This window comes from Nesoenas mayeri (genome assembly GCF_963082525.1).
Source record: "Nesoenas mayeri genome assembly, chromosome: 3".
Taxonomy (NCBI): Eukaryota; Metazoa; Chordata; class Aves; order Columbiformes; family Columbidae; genus Nesoenas; species Nesoenas mayeri.
In genome coordinates, this window is record NC_137544.1 from 15,856,213 (window position 1) to 15,874,926 (window position 18,714).

The 18,714-nt window shown below is 38.2% G+C and overlaps 1 protein-coding gene across 3 annotated transcripts in view; it reads left to right on the plus strand.

Moving 5' to 3' along the window:
• The first annotated feature begins 3,869 nt into the window (after positions 1-3,869).
• Positions 3,870-18,714, plus strand: part of NOL10 (nucleolar protein 10) — a 50,486-nt gene continuing 35,641 nt past the window's right edge. The window contains exons 1-11 of one of the 3 annotated variants that reach the window (XM_080342255.1): positions 3,870-3,970; positions 4,453-4,498; positions 5,151-5,249; positions 5,981-6,058; positions 7,899-7,936; positions 11,413-11,549; positions 12,300-12,365; positions 13,793-13,853; positions 14,377-14,462; positions 14,802-14,880; positions 16,271-16,420. In XM_080342255.1, coding sequence (XP_080198381.1) covers positions 3,905-3,970; positions 4,453-4,498; positions 5,151-5,249; positions 5,981-6,058; positions 7,899-7,936; positions 11,413-11,549; positions 12,300-12,365; positions 13,793-13,853; positions 14,377-14,462; positions 14,802-14,880; positions 16,271-16,420 — 906 coding nt within the window. In that variant the 5' untranslated portion in view covers positions 3,870-3,904. Of the gene's footprint in view, positions 3,971-4,452; positions 4,499-5,150; positions 5,250-5,980; positions 6,059-7,898; positions 7,937-11,048; positions 11,164-11,412; positions 11,550-12,299; positions 12,366-13,792; positions 13,854-14,376; positions 14,463-14,801; positions 14,881-16,270; positions 16,421-18,714 lie in introns of those variants that run through there. The other 2 variants (XM_080342256.1, XM_080342257.1) reach the window with 2 other exon arrangements.

The following is an 18,714-nucleotide window of genomic DNA, read 5'->3' on the forward strand; positions in this document are numbered from 1 at the left end:
CATTCAGTGTTCATACTGTGATTATTCTAGTTCTTTTCAATCATGGTGTCCCCTAAGGCACAACAAAGGACTTTTCAGAACCTGACATATTGATGTGCATGATGGCATTCATAGAAATAGTGATTATTGTATATCTTCCTTTTGTTTGTTTGTTTCTTTAGACTATACATTTTAATACTGAAACAGAATTAGCTGATGTTTGAGTATGCACATCACACATTTCTACTCATAGATGGAAAGGTATAGTAACCTCATCACCTAGCTAAGGCAGCTCTTCCCCATCTCAGACCAAGTACAGAGTTTGCATTGGATCCTTGTTGCAGTCTCAAGCCACAGAAATACTTTGCATGATTAATTTTAGAAATGTTATGTTCTTGTAAGCTTCTTAAATTCAGAATTGAGTCAGTTGCCACTAGTGCTAGCAGTCAATGTGATTTGCTGCAGTGGCAAATGATGGTTTGTATGCGTGAATGTTACAGTGAATGAGGTAAAAACCAGGCTGAAGAGTGGTCACATTTCTGGACTCTACAATACACATTATTTCCTTCCTAAACGTTTTTATTGCAGCAATGTCACTTTTATATTTCTTATTTTCTCATATGGATTGATTTACCTGGGTTACTTTTATTAAAGTGGAAAATATTATGGTACTTATTTTTTTTTGTTTTAATAGAAAATTACCAAGGAAACACAATGTCAAGGCCTAAGCAATGTCCTATCAAATGCTTTCTGTTATCACATTTTCTGGTTTTACTGTGACTTTAAAATATTTTTTTTCCCCCGTTATACATTTATTTATGCTGGGTGAAGGAGCAGTGAATGTGGAGGGGGGAAGGAGCGTGGGCTGCCCACTCTGGCGGTGAGGGGTCTGTGACAGCTCGTGTCTCCCCTTCCGTTTCCCTGGCCAGTTCTGCAAGGGGTGCCGTGTGATCTCTGAGCTGCCTAATTCTCTCGTGGTCATCATGTGTCTTTCTGCTCTCTTTGATCCATCAGCTTGGAGATTTTTTCTGTGACTGCCTCTCCCTGCGTTTGTACTTCTTCAGATGTCACTACTAAGGAGTGACATTGATATTAATACGAAAGCTTATGTTTGTAGTTCTATAGAAAACAATTTATACATCTTTTACATACATTGCCTGTTTAGTTTTCTAGTAGTGTGTGGAGCTTTTCCCCCTCTGCTTAGAATCTTTTAAATCCTATTTCCTAGTCCTGCAAGTGTTTTATTATCATTGTAGCAATGTATTTAAAATTATAATCTCAAATATTTCAGTGAAGAAACTCTTAAATAACTTGATAATGGATAATAAAATATTATTTAAATCAAAACATTTTTCCATGTACCTTTAAGATTAATGTGCGAACTACTTTTTATCACTGTTCCTTTGCTGTGTATTTATTTTTTAATTATGCTACAGAGTATTGGTTATTCACTCTCTCTGCAGTGTAAAGTGCAGCAGAACCTTCCTGATAAATGGTTTCTATTTACTTTTGTGCACTGAACGTGAAATGTTGTTTTAATGTGAATATACCTGAAAACTTGTACTTAACATAATTATGTGTATGTCCATACTGAAGGGGCACTGTCTAGTGAATCATTAAAATCAGCAGAGGTTACATTCAGTTTGCTTATAACCACGTTATTTCAGAACACTGCAGCACCGTGTCTGTCACCAGGTAACGCACGCAGCAAATTCTGACACTAGAAAAAGAAAGAAAAAGCAAGCAAAATTATTTGTTCTTGCTTGAGAGCATCCTATAGGACACATATTTGCAGTCAGTAGATCTACCTGCTCATCTATATTTGAATGGAAAATCTAAAAGTATATAATTACTACAAGCAACAAAGCTTCATTATATACAGGAAGCAAAATGCTTTGCCAAAGCTTCTTCCTCATTCAGATCCTGACTTTTTAAACTCTGTAGTAAGGGTAAGAAGCAGGTTTGGCTGCTTTTAAATTATCTGGGCTGAAATTTTAGTAGTCCATATTCTAGTTGATCTTTTCTCCCTTGATTTTCTAAGAAGTCTTAAATGTATGACTGGCCAGTCTCAGATTTTTCAACTTTGCCTGAGAACTGAATTTGACCGAAAAGAACAAAAAATTAATTTCAAGTGATTCAAAATACAATGCTGTTTCCTGCTGTGCAGCCAGACCCTCTTCTTCTGCACTATGGTCAGTTAAATGCATGTGGAGAATGGATGAGAGGGTTAGGAATCCTTGGGCATTCTCACCTAAAGAAAGTCACATAATTCTCCTGCATGTAAGAATCTCCAGTGTTTCACATGTCTAGGAATTCTTTGTGGGCTCAGTCCTCCTGATTCAGCCCAATGCCTCTTGAGGTGCCCTGGAGCATCCTGTTGGGCCTTCAGCTGCTTTTTCAGGATGATACCTGTCTTCTGTACACCTTGTATTACACCAACCAACCCTCTGCGGACATCTGGGATTCCTAAGGGCATCCCGAATAGCACAAGACCTCTATTTGTGGACAAGTGAATTCACAGAATCACAGGATCACAGAACGTTAGGGATTGGAAGGGACCTTGAAAGATCATCTAGTCCAATCCCCCTGCCGGAGCGGGAACACCCAGATGAGGTTACACAGGAAGGCGTCCAGGCGGGTCTTGAATGCCTTCAGAGTAGGAGACTCCACAACCTCCCTGGGCAGCCTGTTCCCGTGTTCTGTCACACTCGCTGAGAAGAAGTTTCTTCCCAAATTTAAGTGGAACCTTTTGTGTTCCAGTTTGTACCCATTACCCCTTGTCCTATCATTGTTTGTCACCGAATTCAACTTTAAATGTCTATTTGTAGCTAGTCATGGTCTAAGTAATTAGACTGTGTAACCTAGAGGGAACTGAGCTCACCCCATAGAAGACACCAAGTGGCTACTGAGCCACATTGCTCCTCAGGCTTCATCAGCCACATTTGCTAGGAATGAGATTCAGCTGGCTGAGCTTCTAGTGCCACTTGAGATGTCCTTGCACATCGTGCCTGGTGTCCAGCTCACGCTGCAGAAGGGCATGGCTTTTCCACAGGTCTCGTGTCAGCCCCAGATGGATGTCCTGGATACCTTACGGCATCTCAAGTGCCTCTAGACAACCTACATTTAAGCAAGTGAAGCCTTAGCTCTCTGAAATGGGAGCTTGGATGTCTAGCACCCACGTAAACACCTGTATCAAAGTGTGTTGATCTCCCATGAATCTCAGCGATAACGCTAATATGAACTCGAACAGTCCTTTCTCCTCATGATATTGGTATCAATCATTGTTGAGATATGTCGTCTAGGGAATACCATACATAAGACTTACTTGAAACAGCTTCAGTTTGCATCTTGTACTGGAGTTACGCGTTGTTGTGGTAAGAATTCAGTTCTGATAAGAAATTAGTTGTGATTTTCATTGTTTCTTGAAGACGTGGTGTTTCAAAAAGGTGGACCCAATTTGAAATCATCACTGCTTTGAAATCGAGTCCATCCTTTCGAAACACCCCGTAGATCAGATATGTGTTATCTTGGTGCTTTTTCTTGCTCTTGTAAGTCAGAATAGGAACAGTGAGAACTCTGCATGTTTTTGTTCAAACAGTGCCGGTACAACGCGGTAAAAACGGGTCTTTTCACATTTGCTGGCAAGGTTCTGACCAAACAAATCTTCACTGTTTTCCGCAGACGACAGACGCGGTTTTCCTGTAGAAAATTAAACTTTTCCACCCTGTCTGCAAGCGCAGCTCCAGCCTCAGCGACTGACCGCGAGTGCTCTGCCCAGCACGGAGAGCCGGTCACCGCCCTCCCCTGTGAGAGGGGCGGGCCCGCAGCCACCGCCCCGCCCGGCCCGGCCGGCCCGGCTGCTGGGGCGGAACGAGCCGCCTTCCGCTTCCCCTCCGCCCAGGAAGAGGCGGGCGCTGCTGCGGCCATGCAGGTCTCCAGCCTCAACGAAGTGAAGATCTACAGCCTCAGCGCCGGCAGGAGCCTCCCGGAGGTGAGCGGCGGAGGGAGGCCCCGGGCGGGGGGACGCGCTGCCGGCCCAGCTCCCCCGCTGCTGGTCCCGGTGCCGGTGCCGGTGCCGGGGCCGCCCGGCGGGGCCCGCGGCGGCTTGAGGAGAAACGCGTGTTGGAGGCTTCGGGCCTGAGCTCACCGGGCTGCCCCCGCGGCCTCTGCGCTTGTGTTCAGGGCGGGGGTCGGTCACTGAAACCAGCTATAAGTGTCTTATAAACTGAAAATGCGGTTTGAACGCGTGCGTCTCCGGCTGTGGGTGTGTTATTATACAGACCCTTAAAAAAACACTGCTTTGTAAGTTTTCTTCATGTGGAGTGATTAAACTTAACAGTGAAAACTTTAAAATAATAAAAAAATAGTTCATTACCCATATGCCTTATACTTTCAAAATGGATTAACTTCAGGCGATTCTGTGGTTCCTTCAGGAGGAATGAGCTCAACGCTGCTTTATGTATTTTCTTGCAGTGGCTTTCAGACAGGAAGAAAAGAGCTTTACAGAAGAAAGATGTGGGTGAGTTTTCCCATCACAGTAATACTGGGCTGCACACACACACCATGCGAGTCCAGAAGGAGACACTTCACTGACTGATACAAGGGAGTTGTGCCTGCTCGTATCTTAAAAACTACAAAACTGACGCTATAAGTAGTTATGGTTAGAAGGCTATTCTTAACATTCTACATGGCTTTGTATAAACTGAATATTACTAATGCTGCATTAAATTTCAGACATTAAATATTGGGGTTGTAGATTGTACCGAAACATGACAGGTGAATTCCACACATAGCTTGTTATAAAGTCCAGCTAGAAACTCTTTTGTGTATTATGCTCATCTTAGAGTGCAGGAACATTCTCACTTTAGTCTAAACTTGTTATCCAAAATGAAATATGGCTATTTACATACCATAGGAAATCTTATATAAGAATCTCAACTAACCAAAAATACATAGAGTTATCAGGAAGGTGGAATATATCACGCAACATCTTAGTTATGTAAAATATGTGATACATATTTGCTACTACAATCTATAATAATTTGTTACAGAGTTACCACCTTACAGTAGTGATGTATTTTGCATGGAGGTAGCCTGCACCTCATGGTTAACAGTCTGTATTAATCTGCTTATAACATATGTTAATTATACATTTTATTTTTTTTTTCTAGATGTCCGTAGAAGAATTGAACTTATTCAAGACTTTGAAATGCCCACAGTTAGCACAAAGATCAAGGTATCAAGAGATGGACAGTATATTATGGCAGTTGGTGAGTTAACAAAATGTCTCTCTGTAGTAGAGGCCACAAGTGCTAGATGTTGTTGATTGCAGAATGAGTTACTATTTCAGGTAAAATTGATAAGTGTTCATTTTTAAATGTTGCATTTGGAAACTTACTCTTAAGATGCCATAGAGTGGCTGTCTCTGGAGTGGTATTGAGTAGCCCTTCTTTTTACAATACAGATGTTCTTAGAATCATAGAATGGTTTGGGTTGGAAAGGACCTTTGAAGATTGTCTAGTCCAACCCCCCTGCCACAGGGGGGGTTTATAATACAGTTAAAAACTAAGTTCTTAGTTGTTGTTATTGTGTGTACATAAACTTGCTTTAAATAACTTCTGAACATCATTGTTTGATTATTGGTTTAAAGGATGGAGGATAATGCTACATTTTGTAGCTGTCAAAGCAGGATCCAAACACGAACACTTTAGTAGACATTAACAGCATAATGAAACTTGGTCTCTCAGACTTACTGGAAGGTACTAAATTCAGCAGAACCTACACACAAGCTGGGTGCTTCCAGGCAGCCAAGGCAAAAAACAGGCCATAAGGTTATGTTACTAAGAGACATGTTTTTCTGGTCACAGCAACTTTGATAAGTTCAGAATACTTATGGTTGAAATGCAGTAAAACCTGTGTATGTAAGATGTATGTTTTAAAAAATGCTTTAATGTTAGCTTTTTGTTTAATTTTTTTATTGAAGATCAAATTATTCTTTCAGGAACCTACAAGCCAAGGGTCCGCTGTTACGATACCTATCAGTTATCCCAGAAATTTGAAAGATGCTTAGATTCTGAAGGTTAGTATAAGCTACGGCTGTTAGTACAAGATATCTTCCATACATAATTTGGATTGGACTTGAGTAGAAATGTTCCTCCCTGTGCTAACGGGACAGAGTGTTCTTTGGGGGAACAAGAATCTAGAGTAAAATGTCACCTACTCTTTATCTGTATTTTTCCCTTTTCATTCTCTGTCAATGTTCTTTTCTCTCTTGGAGCGGCGTGAGGAATGTAAGATATACATTGAGCTAGTAGGCGCGGGGCTTGGGTGTTTGGGAAATGCGAAGCAGGTACAGTGGATGGGTAGTGCCGGATCTCTCTTCTGTCCCCTTCTGGGGAGGCAGGAGGAAGCACTGTAGTTGCACTGTCCATACTGATGGTTTTCTCACTTAACCCCAAGCTCAGTAAGTGAGTTACAGGGTAAAGATAATTCCCTGAGGGTAGGTTTGTTTGTTTGGTTTGGTGTTTTTATTTGTTTTTGTGGAAACAAGGTACTTGGGGATAGATGGTAGCATGGCTAAGGCCCTGCTTACACCTTGTTTGCTACTAATTTAGAGGGAGAACAACTATGATGAGGAGAGCAAGGAGCCATCTAGACAATGGGAAAGGGTGAATCTGCTGGCAGTTAGAGTAGGGGAGGAGGTCAGAGCTGCTGTGGCTCTGAGTTTTAGGGTGCATAGAGTTGGGGACCAGCATTTTGTGGTTTTGTTTGGTTTTGTTTTTTGTTAGAAGCCTGACAGCTGAAAACTGGGATACAGGGGTGATCAAAACAGTGAGGGGATGAGCATAGATTGGCAGAAGTCCTAAATCATTATGGAAGAATTAAACTGGTCTGTGTTGTGTCTGAAAATGATGTGAAAAAGTAAAAATTGAGAACTACCAAATGAGGTCAGGAAAAGGGCAGAAGAGCCTATTGGTTTTACTCTACCCTAGGCCTCAAGATTACAAGGAGTCATGTGGGGTGAAGGGACATGGAACTACAATGTGGCAAGAGGACAGGTGTTATGGCTACGGCTTCAGAGAGACTGGGGTGAGGAAGGTACGGCAAGAGCAAGACCTGCTTTATTAAAAGAGTGGTGATCATTTTAATAGTAAATGCTTGCTGGTAATTAGAGCTTAAGGTAAACATTTTTTTTTAGCTGGCATTTACTAGATTGCAAAAGTATATTTAATTTGAAATGTAGCATAGAGTCACTTCAGGTAACTTTAAATGAGCTACCTAATTTAAATGGAACCAGTTTAGCTGAAACAACTACTCCCTAATGTTCCCAACCCAGCTCATTTAAAACTAGGTGAAGTTTAATACATTGCAGTGTTGCATAGTAATAGCTTTCAACTTTGATTTTTTTGTTGTTTTTGTTTTGGTTGGTTTGTTTGTGGGTTTTTTGGTTTGTTTTTTTGAGCCCTGGAACTTTTTCTGTGGAAGTGTTGACTCTTTAGAATGATCACACATGTGGGTTTGTATGTAGTATGCCCAAATGTAAGTCAGTTTTTGTTATTTTTGACAGATTACCAAAGGTCCATGGACCAAACACTCACTGAAAACTATTTGATTAGACCTTCCCTGAGCCAATAGATACAGTGTTGAGCATTGTGTTGATGAACATGTCAAGTATACAAGAAGATTACAAGATGCTTCATACATTTCTAAAGTTTTAAAAAAACTACTTACTACTTTGCAAATAAGGTTATATAATTAAAGATTTTATCACAGTGCTTGCATTATGCATTGACAGCTGTGGGGAATACTTATATGACTATAGTTTAGCATGAGTGTAAATGTTTTCAGGATTCATGCCAATGTTTCCAAATACGTTTGCTTACTTAGTTGACTTAACATTCTCTTGCTCTTTCCTCTAGTGGTTACGTTTGAGATTTTATCAGATGATTACTCAAAGGTACGTTTAATGTTTTCAATATATAAATGAAAAAAATTGTTTAATATGTATATTAAAATGTATTTTCATATATAGTAAAGGCAGTCAATCAACACAACTTTTGGAACATAATAGTTTTTTTAATAAAGCAAACAGGATAAATATTATTTGTTTTCTTTGTCTCTTTGTATTACAATTTGCCTTACCACTTCAAAAGTGTTTTGTCTGTAGGAGAGAAAAACTCTAAATAGTGATCTATCCTACAAACAAAATAATGCGAAAAATGGAATTAGGTATTCTTTCTAGAATAACATGTAGTCACAATCCCTTGTGACCAGTGAGACACAGATACCTATAGCTATCCCATCTCTCAAAAATGGTGTAAGTTAATAGTCTGATTTGTCAGGATTGTTGTAGCCATGATGATTATAAGCACATGGATGAGGCAAAAAATGTGGAGAGAAAGAATGCCTTTTTTTCTTGAACGAAGTGCTGTACCTATAGGAAATGGTTGAGTTCTTAGGACCATCAGCCCTTTTTCAAGCCCAATATGGTCACTGCTTCTAATTCTGTTTAACAGTTGGAAAAGTGTTTATATGCTTCAGAGCTTATATGTTTTTTCCAGCTGCAGAAGCTGCTGTAAGAAAAGACATTACCTCTTTCTGTAAACTTCACTTTGCTGATTCATCAAGGTTTTATGTTCAAAATTAAACATGAAATTTAAGCATACAATTTTTCTGATTTCATTAGGACAAGCCTTTTTTTATTTTATTTTTGTTTTCTGAGAACAGACCTTAGTGTTTCCAGTGTGGCTTTGTTTTAATAAACGTTTATATTTGATCCTTCTAGCTTAAGTATTTTTGATTTTTTTCCCCTCTGAGATTTCCAATAATGTGCATGAATTCAAGTAGCAGAAGGTGACTGATACAGTACAGTTGCCTCTAGCTTCTCTGGCTATGGGGGAATGCTTCTGGTTGTACAGACCAACCAGTTATTTGAGAGGCTGAGCAACATGTGTCTGCCTATGTGTTTCTGACTGGTTACGAACAGTAAGGTTTGTGTGTGTTTTCAGCTGAAATTGGTACTGTGTTTCAGACTCAAGCCCTACTTTCACAATTCAATACAACTTCTCAATTTTGTTTTTCTAAGCCTTACCAAATCGTTAGAAAGAAAACTAATTTCAGGTAGCTGTCGTAATATTTTGAATGTGTTAGAAAGGGGTAACAATATCTGAGAAATTATACTTGAAATGCTTAGCATCATAAAAATATTGATTGAAAGGGGACCTTCATGTATCATGTAGTGCTTGAACAGGACAGTCAAAAACTGGAAGCATGGAGTTTCCACAAATTCACTGAATAAATTGTTGCAATGCTGCACTACCTCTTTAAAAATACTTTTTCCTTCCTATCCAACCTGCCCCAGAAAATCTGAAATTTTCGCTGTTGCTTCTGCAAAGTTTGACTCTTGCTATTTTCGTAACTGTAGTTCAGTTGCTGGCTGCTCTTAGGTTGTCCTACAGGGTGCTGCTCTTTGCCTGACTAAACAAGCGAAGATTCTTCCAACCTTTCTTTATACGTTTTGTGTTCTGCCCCTTGTCTGGGCAGCCCTCTCGATGCTCTCACTGTCCCTCACTAGACGCTGCCTCAGGCTTTAGCAGCGCAGGGTAAACAGCTTCTCCTCAGTCCTTTCCCACCATCTCATAAGGTCGTCTTTTGAAGCTTATTTGCATTTTCACAGTGATAACACGCTGTTGGTTTTCATTCCTGTTGGTATCCATAAGGCTAGCTACACTTTTGTGCTCTCTTATGTTTTAGGCTTAAAAGTTTTAGACTTGGTCTATGTTTTAGACTAAGGAGAGAGTAGTATCTTTCTGCAGCCTTTTGCAAAAAGACGTGTATTTCTGCTCAGTATTTTTGCCACACACTGGTGGCTATGTTTTTGCCACCCTGAGGTTGTAGTTTTCTGGTAGTGACCAAAATTTAATTAGTATGAAGGAAAGGCAAACTTGATTTACAGTGAGTTGTATCCACTGCTAATGAGAGAGGGCACAAAGATCTTCAAGTCCAATATTGTAGAAATTTTTCTTAAAGTAGAAAATTATTAGCGGTAAGGCAACCACTTGCAGAATATTTGGTTGTTTTTGGCAACTATCAAAAACTTTCTAAAATCTTTTTAGAGTGGGTGAGAAGAAATTTTGCTTCTCTGATTGAAAGCAAACTGCATCTTTCTTCCTGGTAACAGGTTTTTGATGGCTTACTGATAGTGAACTAAGAGAATATGATACCGATAGTTTTAAATTAAATACAATTTAATTTTGTATTCTTCTCAGCTTCTGTACTAGATGAAGATACAGACATTTTTTTTTTTGCAATGATAATACAGAAAAGATTTAATCTGAGCCTTGTTTCAAACAGATAAGTTAAGAGCTTTTCTTGTTGTAAACCTCCAGTTAAAAGCATAAAGACATTAGGCACACAAAGGATTGATTGAAGTATATATGAAAAACATCGTATAACATCACCTATGCAGCTGCATCTGCAATCTCTTATGAAATTGTAGTTACACTTGTGAAAAATGATACTCTGCTTGGTCTTGGACCAAGAGGAGCAAGTCCATGAATAAAAGTTGAAACACTAGGGTTTCTGATATCAGAAAAATCATAAGTAGGGGAGGACTTAGTGATGAGTAGGCATTAAATACTAGCCCAGGTCAATACTTTCTCTGTGTCTTGTAAGGGAAGAATATACAGATATATAATTAAAGATGACAGATTCAAAATATTTTCTGTACTTTGCTTTTCCTGAGCTTCTCATCCTTATTTGTGTTGCTAACAGTGTAGTCCAGCAGTAGGAAATTTTAAATGTTCATTATCTTCTACTTTTAGAAGATGTATGGACTATACATACTCTAAACTAAACTGAACTAGCACTTTTCTAATCTATTTTATTTACTAGGATAGATCTAACCTTCTACTAGTATCTCCCTGTGGGCTCTTCCAGGACCAAGATGTTTGTCTAAGTTTCAGAAAGAAACAATGTACTTATTCAGTTGGCAAACAACAAAAAAATGCACAAAGATTGTTGGTGTCATTTATAGGAATGCTGCTGTGCATCAGGATGTATGGTACAAGTGCTTAGTACCTATGAACATATTGATGTCTGCATGGCATTGCACCTGGAAGAAATCATTGACTCTGATGTCTGGAAGAAGTACAGATGTTAATTTTGGTGCAGCATAACACTGGGGTGACTATATGACCTCTATACTATACTCTTGTGAATATTCATTAAATCTTTTTTAATAAAGCTCTTTGCTGTGACTAGTGAGAGTGATGAAGCACAAGTCGGTTCCATCATTGTCACAGAAATGGTTTAAAAGAGTTGTGATAGACCTGTGTGAGCTTTTAAAAAAACACTGGAGTTTCTGCTGTAAGACAAGTTGAGGAGACTCTTGTCTGCTTCTGCGTGTTTCAGTGCTTTCTGTTTTATTTTCAGATTGTCTTCTTGGAGTGTGGCAGGTTTGTGGAGTTTCATTCCCAACATGGCCATTACTACAAGACAAGAATACCAAAATTTGGTAGAGATTTCTCGTATCACTATCCGTCGTGTGACCTGTACTTTGTAGGAGCAAGGTATTGAATAAGTGGGTTTTTCTGTTTCATTTTTGTTATCAGTGTTTTCCAATAATAAAATGAACATTAAAATTCAAGAGAAGTTAAGAAATTGGGGGAAGTGGCAATTCCTTCCAAATGAATAATGGAGACAGTTTGTGAAGAGTGAAAGATGTGGGAAGACTAAGATTAATTCAGGTCCCTGTACTGTTTGAATACTTTTTTCTTTGATTCTTAAACCAGGTACATGATATATTTGCAAGTTTGTTGTAAAAATTGCAATTCAATGTACTGTTTTGAAAAGTGACTAGCATCTAAGTAAGGAGTATTAAATAATTTTCTATCCTGGTTGGTGTTTTGTTGCAGTTAAAGTGTGAGTCAAATCACATAATTAATTAAGTTTGTGAGAAGATATGTTAAAAATAAAACCAAGTCTTTAGGGCTTCAAACAAAATAACTAGCAACTTAAGATGTAACGTAAATCAAAGGAAATTAGAAGAACTTAAGAATGGAATTAATACATCTTTTCCCTGAAAAAAGGGTAATTGGTATGATATTACAGTGTAATAAATATCTTTGGTGAACATAAACATTTTTCTCTGTATTTTTTAACACCAAAGGATAGATGAGTCTTATAGTTTAGAATGTGAAGTCTGAAAATTTGGTAAAATTAGGCTGTCAGCAAGATTCCTTATGACTCCTATTAACTTATAACTGTATGTTTCAGTATTTGTGACAGAAAGGAGTAACTTTGTTTTTTTTCCTTTGTAGTTCTGAAGTATACAGGCTAAACCTGGAACAAGGAAGGTTTCTCAACTCCCTGCAGACTGATGCCTCGTAAGTTATCTGTAATGCATGGCACCCATCTGCCTTCCTTCCACCAGGTGGAAGCAAACGACCAGTGTGCTCACCCTCACTGCTGGAGCTGCCCAAACGCCTTATAGAGCTAAAACGGAACATATGCTGAACCTAAGCCTTATTTTGTGTTCTGTAATGCTTTGTTCTAGTTTTTATGTTTTAATTGAGTTTTCTTTTGGGGATATTTTAAAATTGCTTAATGGAGACTTGTAGTAGGTATTATATAACTTGATCTTAAGAGCATTTCATTAAAACTTTGACATTATTGCTCAATTTAGCCAGCATATAGAGATCTACCCACAGGGTATGTAATTTCCCAGGCATGTCTTTGTCCTTCTGCTCTTGGAGAAGCCCAAGGAGAATTTTTATATTTGCAGTGTGTGTTTGATTCTTTTGAAAATCCTACCAGAGCAGGAGCTGGGCTTCTTTTACGAAGAAGCAGATGAGAGTGACAGACTTGACTAGATGAAGGGGCTAGTTGGTGGGCAACAGCTGGTGCTCAGTGGGTAGGAGAGTTTAATGGATGAAGGAATATTTGGGCAGGAATAACTACAGAAACTGAGCAGTAGAAAAAAAAAAAGGTGGGGGGGGAATATCCTGGAGCAGGAATATTAAGCGTCTTATGTAAAATCTGAATTGGGGAGATGATACTTGAAGTCGTGAGAAGGTTGTGAGGGTAGGGGAATTGAATGAGTTATAGAATTAGAGGTGGAGGACTTTGAATGGAGGAAGTTGGAAAGCACCAGGATGAGTGGTTTAAAGAGAAATATTTGTACTTTGGAAGAATTGTTGGAGAAATACAGGGCTGCTGGATGCCCTGTTGAGAAACGAGATGCTTAGGGAAGGAAAAGAAATAATTCACCAGGATACGTTCAATATGTAAGCTTCAGAATGGAAGTCATCGGGAACACCTTTTGATATAATTGAGGTGTTGAAGAATATAGAGGAGCAGAGTGATAAGGAAAGGCTTGGTGGTGGGTGTGGGCAGAGAAATGCAGAATTGTTCCAGTTGGAAAGAACCTTAGAGCTCAACCTCCTGCTCCGGGCACGGTCACACTGAATTCGGATGAATTTTTGCACACGGTTGTGAAAACTCCAAGGAAAGAAATTCCACGGCCTCTATGGGCAACCTGTTCAATGCTTAATTATCTACATGGCATAAAAATATTATCCATACATCCAGTTGGAACCTGACTTTTTTTAAGTAATTAGCACTGTCTCTGATAGCTCCAAATTTTTGGTAAGCTCCTTTTAAGTATGGGAAGCTGCTGTTAGGTGGCCATCTATCCCTCCCTCCAGCTTTTGCTTTTCCAGGCTGAGCAATAGTTTACATGATCACAGGAGTCTTTTTAGTTGTTCATGTGTTAAATTATTTTGAAGTCATTAAACTTCTTTTTCTGTTTTAGAGAGAGTAATGTCTGTGACATAAATCCTGTACACTTCTTGTTTGCCATGGGGACGGCTGAGGTAAATATTTGCATTCCTTTTATAAAAAGGGCAGTAGTGCTTGTTTCTTTTTTTTATGTTATTTTGCATGAGAATAGGAAAAAATCATGACAAGAGCCTAATTAATTAATTTCATCTCATTTGCTGTTTCAAGTGTAGATCTGTTTAACAAGATGACTTTTTAGAGCATAGTGCAGATAATATTTCTGACCTACCTTGGTTGCTAAAATACTTGAGATTTTGCAGGTGGAAGAGAAAATAATATTATCTTGCTTTATAGTGTAGCCATTTGTAGTAATTAGCTGGCAATTTTACCCTATTAATCTTCAGAAATTTGGTGTTAATTATTTTAATTTAGATCACATTTTTTGAAAATATGAATGAAATATGTGGAGCTTATATGCCATTATCAGAACAACTCATGTCAACCTAGGAAATTTGATTCATCAGTCATAGATGAAATAATTCATAATTTTATTCAAACACTTTCAGAATACCAGATATCTGTTGCGTAAAGTTGAAAGGTATTTTCTAAACTGTTTAGGGTAAAGTGGAATGCTGGGATCCTCGAACTAGAAATCGAGTTGGGCTGTTGGACTGTGCTTTGAGCAGTGTGACAGCAGACACAGAGTGAGTAAAAGCTGCCTTGTCAAAGGGTGTTCTGTTTTTTCAGTAGTTTTACTTTTAGAAATAAATCCCACTTTTCATTAAAATGATCTGTCTGGTTGTCTTCTCATTGTGAGTGAATGGTTTTCTTAGTCATAGAGGAGTGTCTTAGTTATCGGTCTGAGCAGTAGTGGCTGATTTTCTATACAAACACAAGTTGTGAATGTAAACAATACAACTTTTTGAAGTAGTATTTCTGAGTGATATCTGTAAACTAGTTTACTTTCATGATTTTTAACACTGAAAAAATTATTTGCAGCCCTTATTAGAATAATATCTAACTGTAAGCATTGTGCTTTGCAGGATAGACAGTTTGCCATCCATTTCAGCACTGAAATTTGATGGTGCTTTGAACATGGCTGTTGGAACATCTACAGGGCAGGTAAAGTTCGTATACAACAGTTCTTAGGAGATCCTGTTCTTGCAATTGCCAGGCCAGGTCTATTGTACATTGAGTACACTTATTATGATGTAAATACATATTAATAAAAGTATTTATAAGAGCATAAATTATATGTATAGTGTAGTAATAGTAATTCTTAAATTGCTAGCTGATTTTGTCAAATGGTCATACTCTTCTGAAAACTGTGGGGACCACTTAAAATCGTCATAACGTACTTACTTTGTAACTTCAAATTCTGCAGTTTGCTCATGACTTAAGAGTCATGTATGCAGCAAATGGTTGCTTTTTGAGACTATCAGTACCATCTCCATGTCTCGTATGCTGTCCCTTGATTGTGGCTAAGAAAGCAGAAGTGATTCTCTTTCAGCTATGATTTTTACTGCCTTATTTTTCTGTAAGGGATCATTTAGATTCATTTTTTTGTTGTTACCATCATATTTGTGGAGTGGAGATTTTTTTCTGCCTTCATCAGTATTTTGTTGGGTTTGGAAAACTGCAGTTTGTTCAAGAGCAGATACATATGTAAGAGTTGTATTTGGGCTAATGATAGTATACGTGTTAGACAAGTTTTATTGGAGATTGTATTTTTTAATTAAACAAACTGGTAATTTTTTTTTCAAAAATTATTAATACTTACACTTTACTTGTGAAAGATGTAAGGTGTTCCCAAGTTCCATAGGAAACTTTGGAGATAAAAATCCAGGTTTCTGGAAGACAGGGCATGTACTCTCTACTTAAAATAAAATATTACATTCTGTGGTGTTTAACTGAGTGGAATTGATGTTCACTGAATGTGGGAGTCTGAAAATTGAAATCTTGTATGAACAGCACAAGAATCTGAAAGTGAGAGATGAGTAATTAAGAGCCTTAAAAGTGGTTTGTTTCAACAGAAATTTAAAAGACTTTAGAAAGATGATGAGCTCTTAAACTTGTTCCTAATTTTTCTAGACTGAAGCATTCTGAGGTTAAAATACAGGGTGTTTCAAAAAGTTGGACCCATTTTGAAATCACTGGATCTCTGCAACCACCAAGTGTCAACTATAATCTCAATTTTGTACAGCAGGTAGAGGGAACAGAGCGTTTATAAAAAGGTTACTAAAACCTGATAACTTGTTACACCATTTGTAAATTTTTCTGTAATTGTAACATATTGCGTCCATCTTCTTGAAACACTCTCCATATTGTCAAAATAAACTGGGCTCACTTAATACACTTTTTCCAGAATTTGAAATTATTTCTGTTATTTAAATCCTGTCCATATATTCAAGTAAAAAATATCAAGCATCACTAAGTCTTTAGTTAAGATCTGGTACGCATGACTTCTTGATCTTATAATATCGTAAGTTTAATCTGTCTCATACTCTTCAAGGTTTTATTATATGATCTCCGGTCTAGTAATCCATTAATAGTCAAAGATCACCACTATGGCCTGCCTATTAAGTCAATTCAGTTTCAGCGTCAGTTGGATTTAATTATCTCCGCAGACTCACGAATCATAAAAATGTGGAACAAAGATACAGTGAGTATTCTTATGTTGCTTCATTCAAATGTTTTAATTTTTCTTTTTTTTTTTTTTTTTTGTGAAGCTCAAATAATAAATCTAAAATTCACTGTAGGAAGTTGGGTTTTTAACGTCTTCTGATTTACATAGCATTTTGTCCTGTCTGACTAAACACACCAACATCTGGGAAGGTATTCAACAGCCTGTCAGGTATAAAGATATAGTCTTACGTATATTTTTTTAGCTGTTTGTACATGTCTGCCCACGATGCTTCTTTCAGTAGAAGGATTTAAACGTGAAAAGTAGTATCTTAACCATTGCCCTGGTTTGTGTATTTCTCACAGTGTGCTTGAACACATCCAGTTATGATTTTTAATCAGAGAAAGCGTTCCAATTCCCTGCTCAAAAACTAACTTTAAAGGTAGATCAGTTAGTTTAGGACCTATTAAATTCAGGTACTGCTTATTTTCAGAGCTTATTTGAATACTGAAGCAGTTACTGTGCCTAGGTCCAAATAACAGGGTGTACTATGCTGTATTAATGGATTATGTTGCAATAGGCAACGGCTTTGTCCCTGCCTTTTGCACCTCTAAGTGAAGTTGAAATCTTTCAAGTTTCGTAAGACTTTCTTTCATTATATTAAGCTGTTTTTACCTTTCCATCAATGAAGTTTGCACGAAATAATTACCAAATAGGTTCATAGTAATGCTACTCTAACTTGGTTTGAGGTGCTAACTTTACTCATTGTATTACTTCTAAAAAACATGCTCCATCTATGGTTTTCTAGCTTTATAGTGAAACCTATCAAGAGCAGTTACACTAGTTTAGAGACGCTTTTTTCTGACTATTTCAGGCAGTCATTTCTCTATTGTTGCGCTTCTTCATGAACTTTCAACAGCCTCCTTTATTTTTTCTCTGATCGCGAGCAGTTTTTTGTAGGCTCCTCTGCAGTTATTTTTTTATTGTTTAGAAGGGCAGAGAAATTATTGGATATTATTTGAAACATCTGCAGTGGCCTCTCTCTGTTTTTTCCTAGGTATATATATTCCCTTTATAGAGAATGAAATGCTGTCAGGTTTGTCAGGTGGCCTCTGCAGTGGGAGAAGGGAGGGTGTCTCACTGCTGGAGGGCAGAGATAGCTTTGGACTCTTTCCTAGAGTTATGTTCCAGCTGGCTCCACCTCTGCCAGATGTTGGTTCCTGACTATCTCTGGCTGGGACCCAAGTGCAGAGGCAGACTGCGGGGTGGAGAGCATATGGCTTTGATACCAGAATAGCCCCATGCTGAGACGTGCCTTGGGGTGGGGAGCGGGAGGCTTTGTCTGCTGAGACCGGGGTGGGGAGGACTCATATTAATCATCGGGGAGAGACCAGAGGTGGGTGGGGTAACAGCATGTAACTGGGAGGGAAAGGACGGGCCCAGAAAGGTAGGTGGGATTGCTGCAGGGAAAGAAAAAGGAGGAATAGGATGAAAATTTGCTCTGTTCCTGTCCTTCATTTAGAACTGTGTAGACATGTACTCTCATGCTTCAGATTCTGTGGCCCAGTTCTTAGAGACTCTTCCTTTACTGGCTGTCTTGTGTGTTGGCTTATAAGAGCACCTGTATTTTGTCTGGGTTTTTCAGACTCTGTTCCAGTTCTTTTTTTTTTGAGAATATTGTTTCCTGCTTTTACCTTTTTCTTAAACAACCTTTATAACTTCAATTCTGAGCTAAGCTAGATGCCACTGGATGCTTTTACTAGTTTTATGTTTAAACCTCTTCAATACTGAGCTTATAAATTGCAGATGAAGTGCTGAGCTATATTTGATTTTATGTAGACACAAGCAGGGTGGAGGAACCAAGCTCCAGAATAAAATTACACTCCCAATTCATAATTTCAGCTAATAATACTTACCAAAATAAAATTATTTAAAACTACCATGTTCAGACTTAAACAAAAGGGGGATTATGCTAGCCGTGTGCCAGGAACTTATAGACCTCACCCCTCTTTTTGCATAAAATAAAGCAGATGTGACACACATATTTTCAACACAGAAGTGTGAGCTGAGAGATTAGAAGTGCCACTGTACGTTGCTGTGTCTTCAATAACCAGTAGGCTACACTTCTTTACAAGAGGTAGGATCAGAGACAAAATACAATATTGCGTTCCTTGTGTTATATTCAGGTACTTTATTGTTCTGCAAAATCTGTTCAGTCTTTATTCTGTCATGTTTTTTAGCTTCTATAATGGCTATTCTTAATGTTTAGATTTATTAAATTTAAGTATATTATATTGTTTCAAATTCCTTAGAATAGCTTTTCTTCCTACAAT